The sequence below is a fragment of the Mustela nivalis genome (assembly GCF_964662115.1).
Source record: "Mustela nivalis genome assembly, chromosome: 10".
NCBI classification, from domain to species: Eukaryota; Metazoa; Chordata; class Mammalia; order Carnivora; family Mustelidae; genus Mustela; species Mustela nivalis.
Window position 1 is genome coordinate 69,855,230 of NC_139029.1, and position 27,801 is coordinate 69,883,030.

The 27,801-nt window shown below is 35.2% G+C and overlaps 1 protein-coding gene across 1 annotated transcript in view; it reads right to left on the reverse strand.

The window, feature by feature from the left end:
- The window catches only part of ZNHIT6 (zinc finger HIT-type containing 6), a 199,594-nt gene that overhangs the window by 144,023 nt on the left and 27,770 nt on the right, over window positions 1–27,801 (reverse strand). The window contains exons 6-9 of the mRNA XM_082688214.1: window positions 23,568–23,636; window positions 22,727–22,807; window positions 21,219–21,296; window positions 1,301–1,425 (exon numbers count right to left, since the gene is read on the reverse strand). Of these exons, the coding sequence (XP_082544340.1) occupies window positions 1,301–1,425; window positions 21,219–21,296; window positions 22,727–22,807; window positions 23,568–23,636 (353 nt within the window). The remainder of the gene's footprint in view (window positions 1–1,300; window positions 1,426–21,218; window positions 21,297–22,726; window positions 22,808–23,567; window positions 23,637–27,801) is intronic.

Below are 27,801 nucleotides of genomic sequence, written 5' to 3' on the forward strand. Positions count from 1 at the left end.
ACTTTCCCTGAAACCAACATTTAGAGAGCTATGTGAATTATATGAAGGAAAAAGTAAGGTTTTACACAGCTTAAGAAAAAAAAGTGAAATTGGTCATTTATAACACATTTGTAATTTGAGAAAAAATCAGATATTCTCAAATTGTGAAAAATGTAAAGTCAAGAATTAATCTAAGGATTAAGAGGTCCATAACTGATTATTAGAAACTTCAACATTTGCTATCTAAAATTCTAGTTTCGAATTGTGATGCTGACAAAATTTTGGCTGCTTTGAAAAAAAAATTCTCCTATTCACATCTGCCGAGAAAAAACCCCATTATACACATGTGTAAAAGAAAACCTTAAAACAAAGGTTACTGCCTATTTCAGCCTATACTGCTGGTATAACAATAAAACCTAAACTGTATGTTTCAAGTAATATCATTTAAAAAATAGATTCAAGCCAATCCAAGGATTCACTGGTCATCTGGAGACCGTTACAATGAAACTTGGCCTGTAACTATTATTCTTAGCTGAATAGTGGTATCTAATGGTTTTGAGTGAGTCACCTCTCTGTCTTTTAAAAAGTAATTTCTAGATTTTGCATTTAGAAACACAAGTAGCTCATTCTAACCAGCGGTGGCAAAGATGGATAAGTCATTTTAGATACTAAGCTTTTACACATTTCCAGTTTTATACTTCCAATTTCATTACTCGCCAAAGAGGGACAAGTATCTACTTTTAAAGAATCACTAAAATGACAAGAAATATAGCCAAAGAAACAAACATCAAGGAAAATAAAACCACTGCGTTTAAAAAAAGAAAATAAAGGTCAAGTCAATGGCACTAGCTTATTCTAAACATAGTTCTAACTTTAAACCTGATGTTTTTTCAAACATTATCTCTTTCTATAAGGTAAAATACTAAAAATGTTTTATAATCCCTCATTTTAGGAATCTTTAAAGAAAGAGTTTTAACTAGAGAGTAAATTTATGTGATATTGGACAGACTGTTACTTAAAGGCTATTAGCTTTAAAAAAAGACAAAAGCCTGTAGTACCCTAATAAGGCAAAGAATGTCATTTTAGAGACAAACTTATTCATTTTAAACTGATATTATAAGCTACGTGCTCCCATCATGACAGAATCAGTAGCTCATTCATTTGGTTCTTTACATTAACTATAGCTAGCTATAGAGCAAATTCAGGTAAGTGTGTAAATACAGGGGGAAAACATATATATATAAAGAAATAAAGACAGTCATGTAAGTGCTCAGGTTCACTAGAGTTACTTTAAGCATTATAGGAACAAATTTACATTTACCTTGGTGAAGAACTTCCAAGTCATGACTGGATTCTTTTAATACCACATGTAATGTTGGATATTCAATAATCACTTTGTTCCTCAAATTGTCACGGAGACTTTTGTAAGGATCCAGTTCATAATACCTTACAATAAAAAAAGCAAAACAAAAATAAAAAACATCCTTAATACTCAAAGTTACTAATAAAGACGATAGAGTCGTAATGTAAAGAGTCCCTTACATTAAAAAAATTTTAAATGTTGGGGCCCCCGGGTGGCTCAGTGGGTTAAAGCCTCTGCCTTCAGCTCAGGTCATGATCCCAGGGTCCTGGGATCGAGCCCCACATCAGGCTCTCTGCTCAGCAGGGAGCCTGCTTCCTTCTCTCTCTTTCTGCGTGCCTCTCTGCCTACTTGTGATCTCTGTCTGTCAAATAATAAAATCTTTAAAAAATATTTTTAATGTTAACAACATTAATTCAATTGTTATTTCCTTATAATATAGTAAGTTTAATCCCTCTAAAAAAATCAGATGCTATTACTATACAGGTTCTAAAGCTAAATCAAGAGCACATCAAATAACTGAATATTAGAAAAGCTTGAAAACAAGTCATTTTCAGATCAAGGAATAAAGGCTAACTTTTATACAGTATCTATGGTTTAATGTGTCATGAATTCTTCTTGGATCAGGGAATGACTAGTTCAAAATCCAAATTCCTCAAATATATTTAGTTTGAGCCTTTAAAGAAAAACAAAAAAACTATCTCATGATAATTTCCAGGAACATATGGTATTAAAATAACTGGCTAGGAATACTTTTGGAAAAAGTTCATTCTAATTATAAATAAGAAACTTACATTGCCATATGATTAATTAGGTCTTCCTTTAGTTTGAAATTAAAAAAAATAAAACAGGTTTAAGTTTCTAGATGAGGCTAAAGCACAAAATTTAAGGAATATGAAGTTTACCACTCAAAGTATCATGACATAGCCGTCAAATGTGTCACAGGTAATTAGATGCTAATGTTCCTTAAGGTATAAAACTCTCAAGTCACACCTTTAAAAAAAAAAAAAAGAACTTTTTTTGGATTGATTAAAAATGCATTCCTCTAACATTCTCCTCCTTGGTTGCTTTTCTGGGGCAGCAGAGAAAGGGGTAGAATTTCACTCACTCGGAGTTTCACTCACTAGGAATTTCACTCACTAGCTCACTAGGAGTTGCACGTAGGAATATGTTGGCATATGAATATCATGTCACATTAAAGAGGAAAAAGTTGAGAACATTTCACCAATGTAGTCATAATTTTCCAACTTTTTTCTTCCATCTCCACCAATGACAGATGATATTCATATGCAAAACACAAATCCTAAGGGATACCCACCCTGACAGCTGTAATTCCATCCTTTTCCCTCCTGCTCAAGAAAGCATACTGGATACAAGTGATCAAGAATGAAGTTATCACTGGAATACATTTGAATCTGCTGTAATTTTGTTAAGAGTAAATCATTTACAAACTTTGGTACTTCCTAATGAGTAATAGATTATTTGCACCATAACTTGCAGCTGACTGAGACATGCAATGCACTTATGAAGAACTCCTGTGTAGATGTATAGATATGTAAGTTTGTTCCATGGAATACTTTTCAAATAAGGGAGGTGGTGGGGGGGGGTGGGAAGTGTTTAACAAAATGCAAAGACAAAACCCGCTATGGAAACTGATTTTTTTTGAGAAGCAGAAGTAGGTGAAAAGAGAGGGAACTGTACTTGACTTATGTTTGCCTGACTAAATTCCCTACCCCTGGAATTCAATTCTTCATTTTAGAATCACAGAAAAATTTTTATGTTGAAAGAAACATGAAATGCAAAATACTCAGTTTTCCTAAACCAGCCACCCTAGTGCCCATAGGCCATGGAATGCATACATTTTTCTCCCTGTGTAATGTAACACAGATGTGCTTACAATACTTTAAAAGTGGTTCCAGCATTCAAGGATTAAATGCTTCACATCTTTTAAACATTATTCCCCTTTGAAATAAGCAGGGTCTTTTTTTAAAGTTAGCAGCAATTATACATAAGAGAAAATGAGACTGAATTAGATATCAAAGTTTAAGATTAACTTTTAAAGCAGAATATAAAATGGATATAACAAAATTTTTCTTAAGAGAAAATAAGACTTGAATTCTCAGATAGGAAATTTTTAAGTAGTATATCTTACAAACGCAGCAACTTATCGTCTGTGAATTTAAACTGAATCACAAGACTTCTATTAAGAAACATTTCACAAATAAGGGGATGTTTTCCACTTATTTCAGTTTTTGGTAATTTTCAGTGTAGACTTAACATTTTAGGCATTTCTTTTCATAATATTCAAACTTCATTAGGTTTCTCTGTATTTCCAAAGCTGCATTAAAAAAAAAAAAATTCTTCAAATGCCACATAACTGGAAGCCTAGTATTCTTGCTGATACAGTATAAAATATGTTCCCAGCAGAGAAACATCTAGAGATACAAGTAACATGTAGTAAGTTATACATCACTTCAACCTCAAAGCTACAAGGATTACTTATTTAGTTATAAAAATTTTGGTTCCTGTTTTATGTGTGTAGCAGGTCCTTTTACTTTTCTTTCTACTTTAACAAAGCACTTAGGATGCAAACATTTATAAGAACTTACAATGAATTATTTTTAAAATACTTTATTCAAATACAATGAAAATCTGGTATGTTGTATGGTTTTCATTAGAACTGCTGAATTTTATTTAGTGTTTCCCCTAAAACGTTGCAAACTTCTAATCACAATAATATTGGTATTGTCAGTAAGCTTCTAGACTTCGGCTTTCAAGTCTGTTAAAGAGGTCTGACTTCACTAGATAATCTTTTAGTTGAAATCCTGAATTTCTTTACCTTTCTACTACTAGTGGTATCTCAGTCTACCATTAAAATTTGCCCATAAATTTAAAAAGAAAATTATGTAAACTGTTTATGAAGAAAAGTTATCAAACACATAAGGGTAACATTTTGTGACCTGTAGTTAAATAAAGCATCAACTTTTAGTGGCTGCTTGGGTTTGGGGCCTAATACCATGAGTTAAAGTCCTGGTGCCATTACTCATTGGTCTGTGATTCTGGACAAGTTACTTTACTTCTTTGATCCCTAGTTTCCACACATGAAACTGGAAAGAATGACAGTATCACTTCAGAGTTATTGCGGGGATTAAATGATAAAACAGAGAAACTGTTAACTCATTTACTTAAGCCATAAACAAAGTTTTACATTTGTATTTACCTAAAACAAAATACATTCGGATAGAAACTTTAGTTCAGGTCATTGGACTTCTTCAGCGTAACAAAGAATGATACTTACTATGTAAGCACGGAAACACACATTTGCTTTTTTATGCATTTTACATTTTAAATATAGAATTAAAACTTTCAAACTATTGTTTTAGATCACTCTTACTTCTAGGAAGCTAAAAGAACTTTCAATGTTTCTATTTCTATTATCTTTAGGCAAGCTGTAGAGTCCAGCTTGGCAGTGCCTAAAACATTTATAGGCCTTAGCTCTTTTTCAAGCCATTAAGTTACTGAATCCTAAGGGACAGCTTTATCTGTTTGAAATTTTCTCAACTCTGGAGTTCCCATTAGTAGAATGGCTCTGCTACCATAAGACAAACTACTTAGGTTTGGAAGAATTAAGACACCAACATCTGTCTTTTTTTTTTTTTTTTTTTTTACCCTAGGGATCCTCTCAGACATTTCCTTTTGTTATTTCACTTGTTCACCCTCACAGGCTGACTAGTTGACCTGCTCTAGGCAGCTTTACAGGGGCATTAGAAGGGCAGCATGGCTCAGTAGGCTAAACAGGTGTTACAGTGATTGACATTACATAAATAAAAGTTGTCTTGATATTCAAGGGTATGTTTTTAATCTTGGCTCTGTTACTAACTTTCAAAGAAACTGCCCAAGTTCTCAACTTCTTCCTCTACTTTATTTGCAAATTAGGATTTTAAAAAAGTTTCTCCTAATTCAAAAGAAGACTGAATTTTAAAAGTCACAAACTACTTTATTTCCCATTACTGACACTCCTTAGATGATCTCCCTCTCCCCTCCTATAAAATATTGAAACTAAATATAAATATTCTCCAAATTTAATAATCTAATGGTAGTCCCTAGGCCACAGAACTTTTTCCACTAAAAAAGAAGGTCACCGGATGAGGTGATCTCCAAATTGACTCCAGGTTTAAAATTCTACAAGTTTTGATATATTTTTTAAAGATTTTATTTATTTGACTGAGAGAGAGAGAGAGAGGGAGAGCGCACATGTGTGCACAAGCAGGAGAATGGCAGGCAGAGGGAGAGGGAGAAACAGGCTCCCCGCTTAGTGGGGGTTGATCCGGGGACTCCAGGATCATGACATGAGCTGAAGGCACACAATTAACTGACTGAGCCACCCAGGCACCCACCCTTATAAGTTTTGATATTTATGTGATGTTCATAGCACTTAACTTACATCCTTAATCGCTGCATTTATTTCTCAATCTAGATTTCTGAGTTAAAAGTGCAACTAACTGATTCCAAATGTACAAGGTTGAATCTTTGGCTATTAAAAAAATTAAAATCTTTCTATCCATATGTATGTGTGTATGTATATAAGCAAGCTCTATGCCCAGCACGGGAGTTGAACTCACAAACCCAAGATCAAGAGTCACATGTTCTACTGACTGAGCCAGCCAGGAGCTCTAAATTAACCTTAATATAAATCAGTTATTTGATAGTTAACTGTTTTTAAGGTATGGCTCCTCCAGGCCATACCAGTGAATTATGGTTTTTGAATCAACTGCAAACTCTTTTAGATCCACATTTATCAAATTCCTTGAAAATAATACAAACTTTGGGGGCGCCTAGGTGGCTCAGTGGGTTAAAGCCTCTGCCCTCGGCTCAGGTCATGATCCCAGGGTCCTGGAATCGAGCCCCACATCGGGGCTTCCCCCCTGCTTCCCCCTCTCTCTCTGCCTGCCTCTATGCCTACTTGTGATCTGTCAAATAAATAAATAAAATCTTTTAAAAATAATAATAATACAAACTTTAAAGTAATAAACTTATTTTAATAGGGCAGAAAGTATACGGATTAAGGAAACAAATTGGTTTTCAAAATCCAAATGAAAAGGAAGAAAGAAACCAGATTGTTAAAAAGACCCAGAATAGGAGAAGATACATAAATTAAAAGTCCAGGGGTCAGAGAGTTTTAATTCTTCTGTTTAAAAGAAAAAGGTTTTACTTAAAATTTCTCCAAATAATACTCCTATGTCACAACTTTTGCAATTCATACAGTCCATGTCATATAGAAATGGATCTTGCCAAAGTTGAATTTTTTTACCTAATTTCTCTTAGTTTTCATACATTTTTAAAAAATATTTTATTTATTTTTTCAACAGAGAGAGATCACAAGTAGGCAGAGAGGCAGGCAGAGAGAGAGAGGAGGAAGCAGGCTCCCACCAAGGAGAGAGCCCGATGTGGGGCTTGATCCCAGGACCCTGGGATCATGACCTGAGCCGAAGGCAGAGGCTTTAACCCCCTGAGCCATCCAGCGGCCCTTTAGTTTTCATATTAAAAAAAAAAAAAAAAAAGCCAACAGTGGTTGAATTAGTAATTTGCTGCACTTTGTTTTGGGACTTCAATATATCTATGTAAATGAGGACTATAAGTGTTTGATATGGGGCACTAGTCACGAGCTGGGTAGTGCAGACACCTGTCTCCTCTTTCAGAAGACTCAACAGTTCATACTGCGGCAACAAATGATTCTAGTCTATCCATCGTATGAAAGCTATGGAATGGGGTAAAATAGTGGCCAAGTACTTATTTTAAAACATTAAAGAGGGACTTACAAAGCTCTTACTTGTTCTAGATGCCATTTGTTCAGTCTTTCCTGATCCTTACTTGAAGCTTAAATACTTTTAAATCCAGAGACTTGGGCTCCAATCTTAAGATCCTTAGACTTTAAGGTCCTCTGTGACTCCTCAACCTTTGTTATTCCACTTTCTTCATTGGTATAATGATGGAAAAGTTATCTATTCAACAGCTAGCTTATAAAGATAACATAAGAGAATTTAACAGATGAAATGTTTCTAAAGCAGAAGTTGTCCAACTAGTATCAGTAGTAAGATTCTATACTCTGAAGATTTTTTTTTATAATAAAGTACCTCTAGCAGGGAAATGACATACTAGAAAGGAATTATGTTCATGATCTATGACAAGATTAGTTAGTAGAAAAAGCATGATCTTATAGACAGACCTAAATCCAAAACCTGACTTTGTAACTGTAAATTGGTTTCTTCTGGGTAGGTCAATTCTCAGATCTTATCCTTCCTATCTTGTGGAGATATAGTACATACTTCATTACACTTAATGCATGTGGAAATGTAAACACTTATTCATTGATTAATTCCTCAAATATTTATTTAGTATCTACCACATAGAGGTGGTCTACTAGGTAACAAGTTCAGAGAAATAAATCCCACAGTTTACTGATGGTACTAGTCAAAGAAATAATTAACAAATTTCATTGGGACAATTGTCATGATAGAAATTCTAAAGCTAAGCAGACATTCAAAATATATTCTCTTGTTCCTTACCAACCTGCACATATTCTTTCAGGCTGTGCTAAAAAAAGGGGAGGTAGGTAGAGTTAGCAAATGAAGTACCTAGATAACTAGTACCTACTAACCCAGCTGTGCCAACTGGCTGAGCTTCAGCTTCTCTGCAGCTAAATTTATAGTTCTTATCATAAAACTGCTGTAAGCAGAATGCCATGCATAAAACCCACTGGATATGTCCCTCTCTGATAAAAATATTTGGTACCTCACTCTACGTATTTTCTTTATATGTATGGACACTCTTCAGATTGATTCTACATTTTCTAGTCTTCAAGTGTTCTCTTGCTTCCTTTGTTCTAAGGTCTAGATCCAAAATATGGCCATAGTTTAACAGCATTTTGAGCACGTACTCATCTTGACCATGGCTCTCTGAAAAACAATCAACAATCCCCAAAAGAGATAACTAAGAACTGGGGTTGGGTTTCACATAATCAAAGAACATGCATTATGTCCATTTGAGAACACATACCAGTGTACTGGGAGACAGGCAGGATTAGGTTTGGATCTAGGTACCACCATGTGGTGGTTACGAACCTACAGGTAAGGCTCTCTATCACTTACAATGTGTAAAACTTATAACGCCTGTATAATGTAACATAATCATAATGGATCTAAAAAATGCACCTAATGCACCTAAAAAACAGTGGAGGCACTCAATATGAGATTGTTATTAATATTTATTATGTTGCATAAAGATACCATTTGCCTCTCGATTTAACCTTGATCTTAATTCACCCTTGCAGCAAACATTTTTTGGTGTGTTTGAGAAAACTTATTCAGGATCTTCATACTTTTTTGGTTATATATAACTTAAAATAGTTTTGGAAAACAATGATACTTTTGCATATATATATTTTAAAGATTTTATTTATTTATTTGAGAGAGAGAGAGTGCACATGCCAGTGAAGGCAGGAGGAGAGGAGGAAGGGGAGGGAGAGGAAAAGAATCTCAAGCAGACAATAGATGAAAAGAACACAATTTATTGTGGAGTGTAAATACTAATGATTTAAAATGAAAATGTTAACTCACTCTTAAATTTACTCAAATCTAAATACCATAGTAATTCAATACCGTATCATCCATTTAAAAGACAGATGGGAAAATTGGACAGCTATGTATAGAAGAATGAAACTCGACCATTCTCTTACACCATACACAAAGATAAACTCAAAATGGATAAAAGACCTCAATGAGAGCCAGGAGCCTATCAAAATCCTAGAGGAGAACATAGGCAGTAATCTCCTTGACATTGGCTATAGCAACTTCAAGACAGGTCTCCAAAGGCAAAGGAAACAAAAGCAAAAATAAACTTCTGGGGCTTCATCAAGATCAAAAGCTTCTGCAGAGCAAAGGAAACAGTCAACAAAACAAAGGGGCAACCCAGGGAATGGGAGAAAATATTCGCAAATGACACTACAAAGGGCCGATATCCGAGATCTATAAAGAACTCCTCAAACTCAACACACACAAAACAGATAGTCACGTCAAAAAATGGACAGAAGACATGAACAGACACTTCTCCAAAGAAGATATACAAATGGCTAACAGACACATGAAAAAATGTTCATCATCATAAGCCATCAGGAGATTCGAATCAAAACCACATTGAGATACCACCTTATACCAGTTAGAATGGCCAAAATCAACAAGACAGTAAACAACAAATGTTGGAGAGGATGTTGAGAAAGGGGAACCCTCTTACACTGATGGGGGGATTGCAAGTTGGTACAGCCACTTTGGAAAACAGTGTGGAGATTCCTCAAAAAATTAAAAATAGAGCTACTCTATGACCCTGCAATTGCACTACTGGGTAGTGAAAAGAAGGGCCATCTGTACCTGTGTTCACAGCAGCAATGGCCACAGTCACCAAACTGTGAAAAGAACCAAGACGCCCTTCAACGGATGAATGGATAAAGAAGATATGGTCCATATATACAATGGAGTATTATGTCTCCATCAGAAAGGATGAATACCCAACTTTTGCATCAACATGGGTGGGACTGGAAGAGTGAATAAGTCACTGAGTGAAATAGGTCAAGCAGAGAGAGTCAATTATCATATGGTTTCACTTACTTGTGGCATAAGGAATAACGCGGAGGATATGGGGAGATGCAGAGGAGAAGTGAGTTGGGGGAAATCGGAGGGGGAGACAAACCACGAGAGACTGTGGACTCTTGAGAAACAAGCTGAGGGTTTTGGAGGGGAGGAGGGTGGCCGGTTGGGTGAGCCTGGTGGTGGGTATTATGGAGGGCATGTATTGCATAGAGCACTGGGTGTGGTGCATAAACAAAGAATTTTGGAACACTGGAAAAAATAAAATAAAATTAAAAAAAAAAAAAAAAAAAAAAGATGAACATGCTCTTCTCTTTTTTCCCCCCAAGCTCTTCCTTAATAGTTAGAAAGCTTATATGGTTCCCTCTTCTCCTTGAACTTGTATTTCCACGCTAATTCCCCACAAAGAAATTTTACCCTGAATAATGTATTTATGTTTGAAAATCTTTTAACTGATTACCCATTTATACTTTTCTGTAACAAAAATGTGTATGTAAACTACAAATTTAATTTTATTACCTATGACCTTAATACTTTAAATGTTAAAAATACTTCTGAATTGAATAATTTTAGTAATTATTAGTGTAAAATTGATTAAAACTCAAGCATACTACATTTTAAGTAATATTTTTACTGGAAATTATTTTATAGATGGGCAATTTTGGATGATGGCATCTTCTATTACTTACAAGTTTGCTTACTATTGTAAGTACTCATTTATAGAATCAATTTCCAAAAAGAAAATAAGGAAATTAAGTAACCCCACCTAGAGAGCATACTGCTGTCTTTACTAACCCTTCCTTTAGCACATTTACTTTCAAGGGATCTAACTAAAAGGCAACAACGGAGTCTGCAATTTTCTTAAGGCAAGACATCTGAAAGTAATTAACACTATCCTTAGACATTCTGGAATCCCCTTAATGTTCTCTGATAATATATTTTATTCTGTACCAATATTCTCAAAATAATGTTAACTTCCAACACCCTCTTTTCTAATGGCAGGAAGTTTTTAAAAATCCTAACTTTTAACTGCATACTAAAAGTTTCTTTCTTTCTTCTTTTTTTTAATGCAGTGGGGCAATCTGATTTTTTTTAATTTTTAAATTTTTTAATAAACATATAATGCATTTTTAGCCCCAGGTACAGGTCTGTGAATCGCCAGGTTTACACACTTCACAGCACTTACCACAGCACACACACCCCCACAATGTCCATAACCCTACCACCCTCTCCTGATCCCCTTCCCCCCAGCAATCCTCAGTTTGTTCTGAGAGATTAAGAGTCTCTTATGGTGGGACACCTGGGTGGCTCAGTCAGTTAAGCTGCCGCCTTCAGCTCAGGATATGATCCCAGGGTCCTGGGATCGAGTCCCGCATCGGGGTCCTTCCTCAGTAGGGAGCCTGCTTCTCTCTCTGCCTCTGCCTGCTTGTGCGTGTGCGCTCACTCTCTTTCTCTCTCTGACAAATAAATACAATCTTTTCTTATGGTTTGTTTCCCTCCTGATCCCATCTTGTTCCATTTATTCTTTTCCTGCCCCCCAAACCCCCCACGTTGCATCTCCACTTCATATGATATTTGTCTTTCTCTGATTGACTTATTTTGCTCAGCACAATACCCTCTAGTTCCATCCACGTCATCGCAAATGGCAAGATTTCATTTCTTTTGATGGCTGCAGAGTGTATACTATAAATTTCTTACTTAGAATATCTTCAAAATATGTTTTTCAGTTATTTTCTGTAAGCCTGAAATAAGATAATTTTATAGTTCCAATTGAATTAGGTAAAGCTTACAGATTAATATCTTTAAAGACGTAAAAATCTGATTTAAAAAAATCCACCTTAATATCAAACTACATATTTCTTTTCACATCTTCAAAAATTCAACTGTATAAACATCTGCCAAATACTTATACAGAAAACATGTCAGACACTGTATGGGAATCAAATGTCCTCAAGGAGTTTAGCACCCCGGCCAGTGTTTCTCCAAGTTTGATCACACGGATAACTTAGAAAGCAGAGACTGTAAAAAATGCACTTTTCTGGGTCCTACGTGAAAATGATAAAATAGAGCCTCTCTAAGGGTAGGCTGGAAATCTGTATTTCCAACAACCGTCCAAAATGATTATGATGGACACTGAAATCTGAGAAGCACTTTGTGAGAAAAGAATACAGGTTAAATGTTCAGTTGTGGAGATGTTTATGGTCAGGAGGAATAATTGGCCAGTGGGGTATGGGTTAGGTAAAAAGCAAGGAGGGATATGGCAGGGCTATGTGGAAAGGCAGGCGAGAGACCAGCTCTTAGAATTAACTGAGGCTGGGCGGTAGTATCTTGCAGGTAGAGCCGAGAGTCAGGGAAATCAGAATCTGAACAAGTTATATGAACTGGAGGTCAGCTCTGCTCTAAGGTAGAAAAGGTCTTTGCTTGCTGGGCAGGGGATGGGAGTGTTAGTGAAAACCAAAAGGAGGTCAGGTGGATCTCACTTGAGGCCTTTTCATAGACAAAATCAATTTCTTTAAAACAACATAGGAAAAAGCATCTTCTTTAATTTCACTGTAAATGATTTTTAAAATATTTCATGCTACAGATCCAAAGAAAGTAAAGTAACCTTAGTTTTTATTTAAAAAACATCCTCTCGGGCGCCTGGGTGGCTCAGTGGGTTAAGCCGCTGCCTTCAGCTCAGGTCATGATCTCAGGGTCCTGGGATCGAGTCCTGCATCGGGCTCTCTGCTCAGCAGGGAGCCTGCTTCCTCCTCTCTCTCTCTCTCTCTCTGCCTACTTGTGATCACACTCTGTCAAATAAATAAATAAAATCTTTAAAAAAAAAAAAAAAAATCCTCTCAGCATGGAAATAAAATCATCCAAGAGAAGGAGCTCATACTTTTGCTGGCTGATCCCCCACTCCAAGAAAGTTTTCCAAAAATTATTAACTGCAACCAGAACAGTAAGAAACAGCTAATAAAATCTGTGCAACTACAACATGGTAGTATCCCCAAGAAGAGTAATAATCTTCTGTGTTGCTCATTAAGTCAAAGCCTATTAAATAATATTTTAATTTGGCTTGGGTTTAAAGTCCAAACACTTGACTTTATATGCCAAACTTTGCAAGCAGAGTGAAGGCAACTGGTGTGCACGTCCATCAAAAAATGACAAGTCTGGAAGATCTATGCGAAATGCCCATGCCTTCCCTTGGGCACTTATTATGCCTTAAATATAAAATACATAGCTATTGTGGCATTTATCATATATTTGCCTTCTCTCCTAGACTGTGAGCTCCTTGAGGGCTGGTCTTTTAGATGCCTGTGTAGGGCTTAACACTGAGCTGACATATGGAAGGGGCTCACTGATACTTTAGGTCATGTTAATTTATTAGAAAGCCCGTCTTTGAGCAGGAACTGCTTTTTCTGAAGTAACTTTAAATTATACTGGGCAGTTGTTGTAATCTCTTTCTTTTTTTCTCTCTCATTTTCCATATTGAGAATTGAAGCCCTTCACTGATTAAATGATATAGTCAAATAACCAATTAAAAAATGCTTTAGGGGTGCCTGGGTGTCTCAGCTGGTTAAGCATTCAATTCTTGATTTCTGCTCAGGTCTTGATCTCAGGGTTGTGAGTTCAACCCCATGCTGGGTGTAGAGCCTACTTAAAAAAATCCTTTAGAGCAGAGATTGGCAAACTACAATCAGCAGGCCAAATTCAACCCACTGTCTGTCCGTTTTGTAAATAAAGTTGTAGTGGAATGTCGTAAGTCATACCCATTCATTTATGTATTATCTATACTTGCATATGCGCTGTAATAGCAGAGTTGACAATTTTGACTATATGGCCCACCATTCCAAAGACATTTACTCTCTGGCCATTGTAGAAAAAGTTGTCCCAATCCTGCTTTTGGGTATTAAAGTGGTATCAACATCTAGCAAATAGCAAGCATACATACATTTAAGTGAATCAGTATACTATTTGTTAAGAAATTCCTACTATGGGGAAGTCACTGGCTTAGTACTACAGGAAATGTAATAATGAAGATGCCTAATATAGTCACTGTTTTTCAAAAGGAAGTTTATTATCGAATAGCATAAATCTTATTGGGAGGAAAAATAAGACAAGATTGCAGGAAACTATGAGAAGTACAACATATTTTTTATGGCACAAATGATAAGGAAATCACATGCAGTTGGTGAGAAGGGACAGGCTCCACTGCAAATACTGATAAACAATAGCCTACTCAGAAAAATGGAGAGGGAAGCAACCATGTAAGCCAGAGTAGTAAGGGAAAAGTGAAACATGGCTCTAAGGTCTTACGTCTCACTACAAGAATGACAGTGCTAATAATAAGGAATAAGTATCAATATTTGCTGACTGCTTACTAGATGCCAGGAACATAATCAACCCATTTATTCTATATTTAAAACAAAACACACACACACCAGGAAAAAACAGATGTGGTGTGATAAGCTCTAAATGGTTTAAGATCTAATGAGATGTGTTAATAAGACAGCTACAAACCAGGATTTGGAGTTTGGGGAAAAGGTTGAAAATACATCTGAGACACTGTACAGAAATAATACTTGATAACACCTTAAATACACAAACTCCTCAAATCTTATATTCTCCCAATATCCAATTTATATCAAAAGAAATTGAAACAAACATGATTGGGTATCTGCCCCCATGTGGTTAATGGCAAACATATTGAGAGTATAGCTAATATTGAACTTAGGGTACTTCTCACAAGTATAAGAAAGACAAAATTGCTGAAACAAGTTGTTATTTTTTAAAAAGTAATGTATAATATAGTCCACTGCTGACTACACAGAATTTTTTGTTTGAAACCGATTTCCTCCTTTTCGTAAGGAAGTAATCTTCAGGATTAAAACAATAATAAAAACCCTTATATTGAGTCAATTCTGCAAGATGTTGTCTGAATATTGCAACTCTTATTTTTAATAATTTTTTAAGTAAGATTTTATTTATTTGAGAAAGAGAGAGTGAGCACAAGAAGTTCCCTAATGAGCAGAGAGCCCAAAATGGGGCTGGATCCCAGGACCCTAAGATCATGACCTGAGCCAAAGGCAGACGCTTAAAAAAACTGAGCTACCCAGGTGCCCCTATCACAACTCTTAATACATGAGTAATACGTATTTACTAAGAGCGATTTGCTATGTCCCAAGCATTGTACTAGCAGCTAACATCACAAAGTATTCTTCACAACAAGGCACTATTGCTTCTGTTTTGATCTCTTCTGTTTTGTTTCCTGTGGGGAAACAGGCTTAGTAACTTTCCAAGGTTTGTACCAAATTTATAACATTATTTTGACTTTACAGAAAATCTACTTTGATGTAGGCTTTTGCATAAAGACAAAAAGGTTATTTTGGAACATCCCATAATGTGGGCTAGGTTTGAGAAGCAGTGATCTAATAAGCTTAGTATTTACAATGGTGAGGCTTTTGGTCTACAAAGTCTAGTCTGGAACCTCTCAAAGTAAAATCAGGTCTACTTCTATTCCGAAAGTATAGTATTAGTATTTTTTTACTAGAATATGATATCATCTCACTCTGAAGGGATCCTATTAACAAATGAGTAGTATAAAAAGGCCATTGCTTTTAAAAATAATGTTCCAGAAAATGATGCCTCTTCTACTTAAACCTCAAATGTGCCCGAAGACTCTCCAGGCTCACCAGCATCTCTCAAAAAACAAATCCATGCCAGGAACCTCAGTCAGTCATTACTGCTTCAGGTCTGTATAGGAGAACTATACCCCATTCATTCTTGAATAAACCCCAGTTTTTATTTATATGCCACAAAGATAAAAGTGCTTAATTAATGGTTTTTGAGTAAATTTGGAAAGAACTATCCCATAATAGTTTAACCCATATCTATATCAAAACTATGCCCTTACAGGGCACCTGCGTGATGCAGTCAGTTAAGTGACCAACTCTTGGTTTCGGCTCAGGTCTTGGATCTTGGGGTTATGAGATCAAGCTCCACTCTGGACTCTGCACTCAGAGTGAAGTCTGTTTGGAATTCTCTCTCCCTCTGTCCCTCTCTCCCGTTCTTTCTCTCAAATAAATCTTTAAAAAAATAAAAATAAAAAGGACCTTACATAAACATCAAAGCAGCAAAGTAAACATGACAAAAAAATGTATCTCAACTTCTTTATGGGAAATAAATGGTTCCATTAAAATACAGAAAACAGATTTTGAAAATTACAACTGAATGAACAGTATCAAACTTTGGAGTATTCTAAATTCTTCAGTCAGTAACAACTTAAGGGAGCAGCAACACAATGACTATCTCTTACAGGACCTGGCATTACCAACATAGGTTTTTCTGTTTCAAAACCACTCATTTACTATCTGAGAAGAGAGAGCTGGTTAAGAAATGCTGTGGCAAAAGATAAAGGGTGGCCTGCAAACGAAAGCACCTCTCATGAATTCTCCTCCACTGAGAATGTAAGCTCTACAGAGGCAGGAATGGTTCTCCTTACTGCCATTACCCTAATGTCCAGAATGATAACCTGAATCAAAGTGCGTATCACTGTTTGCAAGTGAATGAATGCATGAATTTATTTAGAAGCCATATTAGCTTTTATAAGAAAAAAGCAAATTCAAAGCCAGTGTATTCTGGAAAGAAAACTCCCAAACAGATCAGCAGCAAATACCTTAGGGTTAGACATGCACTCTATAATCCCCTAAGTCTAAAAATAAAAGTCATGTATGGCAAAGCTAAAAAGTGGGAAACATTTAAGACCGCTCTAGCGGATCAGGTACATCATGAGACAACTGTCATAAACCCTCCAAGAATGGAAAACACAACCAGTGGAAACTGGCAACATTAAAATATTTGGTAAAAAGACTTTACTCCGGAGTCATTGGAATGCTGTAAATCGTAGGATACATTTAAAATCATCAGCCACAAGGAAACTACATGTTTCTGCCTTGTAAGTACATTTTAGGAAATAATAAAATCCTTCCATTTTAGCATGCTTATCTTATATTACAAGCCTAACATTTTAAAACCTATAATAATATTACTTATATGTTCTCTGAATGTTTAATGATACATGTAATCAAGTTACAATCAAATATAAGTGCTCATTCTTATCCTATCTATGAATGCATTATCTGAAAAACACTGTGATTTAAAAATCTTTAATTAAAAAAATCATTTAAAAATCATTTAAAAAAATCAAATGAAAATCTATTTCTAAAAGGATTCTCAGGTATCTAATTTCATTATTCAATGATTAAAAAATACTTGAAAACAGGAAGTTTTATAGCAATTAGGATCATGGTATCATGAAGTGGACTTAACAATTCAAAAATAAATGATGCACCTTATCCCAACTTAGAACAAAAACTCCTTCACTGGATTTTCTTTGCCTTCTTCCTAATGACTTCCAATAGACTACTGAGTTCAAATAAACAACTCAAATGGGGAAATTTGGATAACAAGTTTTTGATATAGATAAGAGAAAGTCAAAATACTTTTCATGTTATTCAGATTGGCTCAGGTTTAGTATCAGAACAGCCTATTCTAGGTATTGCTTGAACAACATCACCTTTTGCTTTATTAATCTATCATGCCTTTCCCGTTGGGGATTAAGGTTAGGTCCCTTTTGGGTTCCTAAAGAAGGTATAAAAGAGAAAACAAAGGATCTTAATGGAAAACGAAGCACAGAGAAACTGAATGCCTACAATTAGGTCACTGGACCTTCAATTCAGTGCACTTTTTGACCTGGTTTCAGGTTCAGGTTTACACTCTGTTAAAAGAAACCTTTCTGATCTGACTGGTATCTTCCTGTGCTCTGGTCTCTCTGTATCCTAATTTCTAATGCAGTTGCATGAAATGATTTTCCCAACTGCTTCCCTCTGGATCATGTCATGCTGTAGGCATTTCTGCCAGCCACTCTCCTGGAAAACCCTTGTCTGCTAGGAAATGCTGAAATCTCCATCTCAAAATCTCTAACCTCTCTGCCTCTTCAAGCATTTATAGCACACATTTCCAAGTTAAAAGTGAAGGCTATCTGAGCCCAAACAGCCTGTCCTGTATTATAAACTTTAAAATACTAAGCATCCACCTTTTAACATGTATAGTTTTGGTTTCCTTGAACTTTGGAAAAAGAGGATACCATGTCAAAGAGTCAAGTTTAGCTGTCTCAGTGAGTAGCAGATTTCTTCCCTGGCAAAGCCCCAGTTTGCCTTGACTTAAAATGAAGATATAGCAAACTTTCTCTTTCTGGTAATGGAGGAAATAAAAACGGTAACAACAAAGAAAATTAAAAAAAAAAAAAAACTGTAATTAACTAAAACAAAACAAAAAAAGGAAAAAAGAAAAAAAAAACCCAAACCTCTTGTTATTACCAGTTGTACCAAAATGATAATGGGCTGTTTTCCTTAGTTTTGGTAAAGAAATTTAATTATTTGCCTAACAGATTAGGAAAACAGGGTGACCGTAGTCAAGATGATGCCCAACCTCATCAAAATATTTTTATTAAGTCTAGAAAAGCATGGACCTTAGGGAGGGCATGTGCTATGGTGAGTGCTATGAATTGTGTAAGACTGATGAATCACAGACCTATACTCCTGAAACAAATAATATATATATGTTAATAATAAAAAAGCAATATATTTCAAACACATACTTATTAATTAAGAAAACCACTGCATTCAAGCAGCATTAAAATAGTAGCCAATGTCTGCTATCTGTAATTATATACAACAAAGGAAATGATGAAGCTAATCAGTTGCATGGGTAGCACTTTTACTGTCTCCCTTCCAACCATTCCGGAGCCATTTACCTATTATCCCCCACGCTGGCAGTCTAGGACAAGGAGCTGGCAAACTCTCAGAGTGGTGCAAAAGTGTTAGAAGGTTGGACACATCAGCAGGCTGTCAGGAGAAGACTTGGGAGAAGATGAGATGAGACAACTATCCGAAAGTGATTTCATTTTTCATAAAAACTCACAGGTGTTCTCTTAACAGGCTTATGAGACTGAAGCCACAATATACTCATCAAGAGCGTATGACATAAATGCGAGTAACATTTACAAGAATTAACTAAATAAAATATAGCAAATGTTAAGAAAGGAACCGAATTTGAATGAGATAACAGATAATAAAAGAAGGAAAACTTATTTAATGATTGATAGGAAGTAAATTCCAAGGGAATGATGCAAATTGTTTTGTTTAAACATAAATTGTATGAAATTTATTTTAAGATTTTGCTAGGCAAAACTGAAAAAATGCACCTTTTACATCAGTATTTCTCACTAATTACATAAATCTTTGATTGCCAATTCAGAAATACTGATTTTGGTTAACATGGATATTATAAGTGGATAAACTATCTTTGCAGAACCCACAAAATTTTCCACCCCTCACTTGAGACCCCAAATATTTTGGGGGAAGGAGTAGAGTTAAAGCATGAATTGTATATAAATATACTGAATTAACAAGTCTAGGGAAAAAACTATGTGATAGAAAACTTGAATTTTTTTTATCACTGAACCATGATCAATGATATGAAGTTGAGAGTGTCTGAGATATATTGGTAAAAGTTGGTTAAGACTTGGTGTTTAAATCTGTTCTTAACTACAGGTCTTATCTCATGTGTAAACATTTTGTAAGAATCCATTTATCTGTAGTAGTAGTAATAAAAGCATGCACTTACTGTGTGCTGAATGAAATACCTTAATCTCTCATGACAATCTTTTTTTTTTAAGCCTTTATTTATCTGAGAGAGAAAGAGAGGGAACGAAGGAGTGCACAGGCAGGGGGAATGGCAGAGGGAGAAGGAGAAGCAGGCTCCTGGCTGAGAAAGGAGTAGGACTAGGGGCTCCCTCCTAGGACCCTGGGACCATGACCTGAGCCAAAGGCAGACGCTAATCAAATGAGCACCCAGGCTCCTCATGACAATCTTTTTTTTTTAAAGATTTTATTTATTTATTTGACACAGAGAGAGAGATCACAAGTAGGCAGAGAAGCAGGCAGAGAGAGAGGGGGAAGCAGGCTCCCCAATGAGCAGAGAACCTGATGCGGTGATCGATTCCAGGACCCCGAGATCATGACCTGCGCTAAAGGCAGAGGCAACCCAGGCAACCCTCCTCAGGACAATCTTATAATAATTATCATCCCCATTTTAAAGGTGAGGAAACTAAGGTAAGCGAGATCGTAAAATTTACTCAAGTTAACATAACTGGAGAAATCCCAGTTTTGCTTTCACAGCTTGGACTCTAAAACCTCTAAACTAACAAATCAAGTCATAGGTGAGACTGACCAGATACAGCCTGAACTGATTCTAGTAGTTTTGTTAAATGAACAATGAAAGAGCATCAAAGGTCATAAAAGATCAGTGTTTTGTAAGTCAGTACAATGACAATGTTCCTGGCACTTAAGAAGACTTTGCAGAGACTCCCAGAGATCTTTGGTGTAGTCTATTTCACCACAGCATTAATGCAGGAACAGCCCAGTCAAGTTAAGAAGTTTCTCAAGTAATAGAGTTTGTTAGATCCCAGCTCTCTTTACATTTCTCGGCAGAGAATGCAAAGTACGCTATGCTCAGCTGATCATGTGAAGTTTTGTATTTCCAAAGGCAACAACATGAACTCTGTTGTAGAGAGTATTTCTTGAAGTAAGTTAAAATGGGTTTTAGGAATCTTTTACTTGTACATAATGCTATTTAAAAAAGGGGGGGGGGCGCCTGGGTGGCTCAATGGCTCAAAGCCTCTGCCTTCAGCTCATGATCCCAGGGTTCTGGGATTGAGCCCCACATCGGGCTCTCTGCTCAGCAGGGAGCCTGCTTTCCTTCCTCTCTCTCTGCCTGCCTCTCTGCCTACTGTCTGTCAAATAAATAAATAAAATCTTAAAAAAAAAAAAAGACTTTATTTATTTATTTGACAGAAAGACAGCGAGAGGGAGTGCAAGCAGGGGGAATGGGTAAGGGAGAAGCAGGCTTCCTGCTGAGCAGTGAGCCCAGTGGGGCTTGATCCCAGGACCATGACCTGAGCCAAAGGCAGACGCTTAACAACTGAGCCACCCAGGTGCCCTGTGCATAATGCTATTTTAAGATATTTTAACCAGAGTAATTTTTCAGTTGAATTTATCCTATAAGTGTGATTATTTTAAAATTTTAATTTGAAAATCATAGTAGTAAAATAACCAGCTACTTAAGCTAATCAAGCTACTTAATTATATTACAGAATTCGAAAATATTTAAAGAAACGGGGAGGGAAGCAGTTTTACCTTACTAAATTTTGCTGTGTATATTCAACCTTCATTAAAATTTGGACCCCGGTTTGAGAGCGAATGTAGGCTTTCAACCTGAAACAAAAATGTCATATTGAAGTAAACAAAACTGATTTTTAATATATTTCAAGATATTATCTATGGAAGACCAAACATTTAATTAAGAGTAGCTAATAATACTTAAAATTCAACTATCCAACACAGAAAAAAAGGTTAAAAATATTTTCTAACCAAGGATTTGAATTTTTAAAAAATTACCTTTCTTCTCTCTTAAATTAAAAAATATTTATTTCAGTAAATTAAGTTAAACTTGGTATTTATTTTTAAAAAATGCATCCAATTTAATGACAGGTACTTTGTCTTACTGCCAAACACATGACCAATGATTACAGTTGGATTATCAGTATTAAGAAGAAAAGAAATTCAATCACTATACGTGTACCAAAGACACTACTTGATATGGGGCGTGGATTTGGTTCAGTCTGAGCACAACCTTTTATTAGAAGTAGAAGATGAGATTTAATTAGAATTGGATCAGACATTTTAGAATCCACCCAATCTAAAGGTTAAATACCAGGTTACTCTGGAACCAAACCAAGCATTCATATCCTAAGCAGGTACCATCTGGAGAAAAAAAAGTTAAATGAGTTTCCGCTCAGGAAAACTAATTCACACTCTAATAATAGATTTGCTTTTTGAGTGTTGCCTACTGTGTGCTAGGCCCTGTACCAGAAACTTTATAATTCTGGGTTTTTTTTAAGCTTCAAATAACCTTATCTAGTGAATATTATCATTCTCATTTACTGATGAAAAAATTAAGTAAGTTAAGTAACTTACTCCTTGATCACATAGTAAAAAAGAGAGCGAGCTACTGTAGACCAGATATATAATTGCATCTTTCTACTGTTCTATGTTAACCATTTTTATCCATGCTATATTTCTGGACAGGAGGCAGAGTGCATCTTAATTAGTTTTACGAAGACTTGGTTGAAACAGAACTCCCTGGTCTTTAACAATTATTCAGAAACTCTTAATTTGCCAAGTTTCTGATTCAGCTTTAAAGAAGTCTGATTCGAGAGTTAACAGTGCAGACTCTGATTCCAGAACATCTGGGTTTAAATCCCAGCTTCCCTGTTTACTTGCTATATGAAGTCATTTAACCACTTTAAGACTTAGTTTCCACCTGCAAAATGGGTATAAGTAGTAATCTACCTTAAAGGGTTACTGTGAGGATTAAATTACTTAGTACATATTAATTATCTCCTTCAATGAGTATCTGGAAAACAGTAAATACTAAGTATTATGTACTGTTTTTATTGCTATCCAAAAACATCATCCATGACTGACAAAGCCTTGAGTAAACACCAAGGAAATGGCACAGAAAGTAAACTGTACTGACATATCACATTCTAATAAAGTCATAGCTCTACATAATAAATGTGTACATAATCAGTACCTCAGCATTTTTAATAATTTCAGAAAATTACAAGACTTTTGAAGCATACCTTTGACGAATTACAGGATCAGATTTTTCAGGATCAATGTAAGGTCTTAGGATTTCATTAATAGTTTTATCATCTGGTACTCTTCCCAACAAAAAAACAAGAAAAAGAAAACATATTATTATGTATAAGTTTCTACTAATGGTGTTAACTTGGAATCACTAAATCTTGTGATGTTTTGTTTAAATGACTAAACACAGATCTTTATTTTACTCTTGGCAAAATATAACATCCTTTTAAGCAAAAACTGCTTAGGAAAAAGGCTTAAAAAAAATTCTTGGACACACTTAAAAAGTCCTAAAAAGCAATTATTTTGAGAAGCTCCCTATAAATCAATTATAAAAATATGAAGCCTCTTTTAACACACACCTGTGCTCACAGACGAGAAGAAAGAACTGAGGATGAAATATATTTGAAAGATGTAGAAATATAAAATCCGAAAAAAGGTTGCAAATTTCAGTGCATGTTCAAGTTTATTCATTCTAAATCATAAGACCAGGGTAAAAAATTGATATTACTTTTTCTGGAAACAAAGTATTTCAAGTTTTTCAACTTTCCAGTAAATATGCACATTGTTTAGAATTATAAATCTGTAGAAACAAAATTAAGACACTGCTCTGAATGAGTAACTTTTTCCTCAATTATACATATTCATATATACTACTGTGCTATAAATAGCTCCATCCATAATATTTAAGTCCTTTCACTGACTTTAGTCTGGTATAAACTTCAAAGGTAACAACTTAGTTATCCATTTTACTCCTGATACACATTTAAGTTAACAGTTTATTGTAAATACAAAACCACAATAAGAACAAAGTTCTTAATAGTTGTAATACTATACCTTTTTTCTATGTACACAGCTTGACTCTGAGGAAACTGGAGCTTCACATGCCAACAAAACTGCTGTTTTCTAAATTAGAAGATAATCTTATGAGGATCAAGGTAGACAATAAATTTTCTTTTTCAGATAGTAATTCAAAAAGTATTCCTAACACTTAATGTATCTTTCAACTATTTTCTAAGGTTTTAGAAGCTGTTTTTCAAACAATATACCTGTAAGGATTCTGAAGAGGAAAACAAAATGAAGTGCAGCAGTTTTGAATTACAAGGACTTTACACTCCTGAATTAGAAGGCAATTTCACACAGATCAGGGGCTTTTGAGATCAGTGTGTTACTACTTGAAGTTTACAAATAAATTCCTCCTGACTAAAAACAAGGGGCTGATGTCTTTGCCTAACTAGTTTGGAAATTAAGTGAATGAAGTGTTGTCTGGTTGCAACCAGCTGGTTGCAGATACACTTCCAAGCCATGAGTACGTGCATTTTGTAGCAAAACAGTGGACAACAAGTTGGTTGCTAAGCAAAATACACTCTCAGCTAGAGTCCTTTTGCTTTCAGGTCTAAACTTTGGTTTGATACACGATCAACAGTAATAATTCACCAAATGACTAATTTTAGCATAATGACCATATGTTCTATTTAACACCCCTAAATTTGGTGACACTAAATACTATTCCTTCTTCAAAAAATTTAATGCTGCAAATATTCAATCCAACAGAGAAATTTAAATGTTTTCACCATATGATGGTTTTACATGTTTTCCTTACTTAGAGAAAATTTCTAACAACCCACTGGCAAGTTAATGGCCAACAGCGTTTCCAAGCAAATGACCAGCATCACTATAAATCTGTCCCTTAGCAGGATGGTTCCAAAATCTCAAATAGTTTTCTTTTAATACAATCTAGTAGAGTATGTCTCACTAAACATTTACATGATTTAGTCAAATTTTTATCAGATACAATAAGAATAAAAGCAAGTAAAAAGCCTTCTTTTAGGGTAAGTCTATCACAGATCTGCTTATGGAAGTTTTTGTTATTAAAAAGACAGTTTTTAGCATGAGCTAGAAAAAAAAATATGCTTGATTATACTTCTGTTGAAAGTGCCATTTCTCATGTAAGAAATAATCATGTTAAGTTTAGCATTTCTCTTTTTTCTGATAGAACAGAGCCATAAAGTACCCTTTATTAACTTAAAGACCAGATGTCTAAAATCTCAGAGGAAAAACTTCTAAAAGAAATCTGAATGCAAATATAACAGTTCCTGGTTTTAAATAAACAATTCTTCCAAAACAAAATACCCTGCAATGTTCGTTATCTGTGAAACAGGCATTGCATCATATCACCATCAAAAGGCTCTGAGATGCCACATTTCCTTTCTCCCCATATTTATTTATTCATCTGAGAGAGAGCGCACACATGTGGGGTGGGGGACCAGAGAAGTAGGGAAGAAGAAAGAACCTCAAGCAGATTCTGTGCTTAATGAAGTATGGAGCCCAACATAGGGTTCAATCTCACAACCCTGAGATCATGACCTGAGCCCAAACCAAGAGTCAGATACTCAACTGAGTCACCTAGGGCCCAATTTCACATTTCTTAGTAAGATATAAACCAATTTTTAATCTAAATGTATAATATGGCTTCTTGCTAAATATATTTGTTTTTCCCATGTTATAGAGGAGAAAATAAGATTATGAATTCATCATCTTATGGGACTGTAAATCATATTTAATTACTCCAATCATTGCTTGAGCAATTTCAAGAACCATTCCTCTTTCTTAACACTCAGTAGACACTAAATACCTTCAGAAAGTACTTAGCATTCCAAAAACAATGGAAGAAAAGCCCCCGGAAATCATTTTATTTGCTATAGTTAACTAGTTGTGATTGTAAAGAAGTCATTCACTACTATTTTATTATATATACATTGCTAAATTATGACTATTATAAAAATATTTCTATATATGGTCTCAGTTCAAACATGAACAAATATGAGAAGTATGTATACTTTTAACAAATGTGACCTTGCAATTTTTCATAAACAAGGAAGAAGAATATAAAGAACACTCAATGCACCCATACTCAAGATTAATCCAACTTGCATGTTGCCATATTTGTTTGAAATATTTTTTTCTTCTAAGGAATAAAAAGTTAACTGAACTGTTCCTTGATCAAATTCCCTTCCCATCCAGAGGTAGCTAATTTCCTGAGGTTGGGTGTATATTCTTGCCATTCATGGTTCTGTACTTTATGTATGTATCTATACACATATGAATAAACAATATAGATTTTGTGTAACATTAACATTTACTTCAAAGTTATCATACTCTAAATATCCTATGCCTTGCTTTTCATTTACATTATCCTTTAGATTTTATTTTAATACATACAGATTAGTTCATTAACTTAAACTGTTCCATAGTATTTCATTTTGTGAAAAATGCCAAAATCTATTTATCCATTCTCTACTGATAGATATTATGATTGCTTCCACTTTTTTATCATTTGTTTTACCATATTAAATTACAGTAAAGAAAAAAAAAAAAGATTTTCCCTAGGGATGCGCCTATCATTACCTCTTCTGATACACAAAATTAAATGTTAGCTTCATTGAAAAACTGCCTGTATTTTTTAACTCTATGGTAGTGTAAAAATCATTTGCAAACAGTAGTTCAGAATACAAAATTTAAGGAAAAGAATGGACACAAGAGGTTGAAGGGTACTGTATAAAGATTCCTGAAATGGCTGAGTTAATTTATTTCTGAAGTAGTTGCCAGTTCTTTAGTGTTCCTGAAACTGATGTAGTTCTGCCATGGGCAATGAAATCTAAATCTCAAAAGAGTTAGGGTTTTTTTAAGTTCAATTTTTAATTTTAATTCTAGTGTGGTTAACATACAGTGTTCTATCAGTGCTCATCATGATAAGCACTATCATCTGTTTCACCCTCCCCCACCTCCCCTCTGATGAGCATCAGTTTGTTCTTCAAAGAATTAAGTTCATTTCCCACTTTTCATAATTACATATAGTGATACATGTCCCAATTATAAAAATACATATACACCAAAATCACATTATTTTTGAGGGGGATTGTGAGTAATTTTATGTTTTATGTTTGCATCAGTAAATTTTCTAGAACACTGTAAAGGAAAATGGAACACTTTAGTGAGTATCTTTATGCATGCACACACACACACACATACATTTTTGTATTTTGGACTATTCTGTAAAGACGGATTCCAAGGAGCAGAATCACTGGACTAGAACAGGGTTTCTTAACCTAGGCAGTGCTGACATTTTGGACCCCATATCCCTTTGTTATGGTGGTGGTGGTGGTGGAGGTGGGAAGACAGGGGAAACAATTCCCCCAGCAGGATGTTTGCAGCATCCCCCAAGATGCCACTAGCAACACCCACTCCTCCAGTATGACAACCAAAGATGCCTCCAATTATTGCAGATGTCCTTTGGGAGGCAGAATCACCACTTGCTGAGAACCACTGGGATAGGGCTTAAAACATTCACTATTACTCCTACTATATCAAGACTACTATCCCCTAATTTCAACAAAATGCCTTCAACTATAATCATGTCACAGTGTCCTTGCCATAATTACCAAATTCTCATGAATGGAAATACTGTAAATAAATATTCTAGGTAACTTATGTACCTCAAGGCACTATGTCTAGTTTGATAAAAGACTAATGAAGAACAGTGGCAATTGTTAAACCTAATGTCCCCTTCTGGACCACCTGACAAGTAAGAGAACAGTGACCTCTCTTTGAGTCCATTAAACTAAAAAAATACTCATGCCCAGCAAAGCTTTTTCTCCTGCCTCCTCAATCATGCATTCTTAATGAGGGCAGCATCACCAAAGGGGGGTAAAGTTTGTTCTTGGGAGTGCTAAAAAAAAAAGTCTCAAATATTACCATGGCGTGTGGGCTTCCAAAGGGTCACCGTACATAAACAAGATTAATAAGTACATCCTATATCTATGGTATCAAATATCATGGAGGGGCAATTAGATGGAAATGTCTAAAAGGGCTCCTTGGGAGGCAATAATAATAATAATAAAAAAGGTTGAGAAACATTTATAAGTATTAAAAGAGGAAAATAAATATTATACTTGATTTTAATAAGGTAATACAGGGCACTTATTTAAGAGCTAATGCTTACTAGAAAATGTTAAGGCTCATTCTCTCCCACAGTTTAAAGAAAACAGTATGTGCATGATGACACAAATTT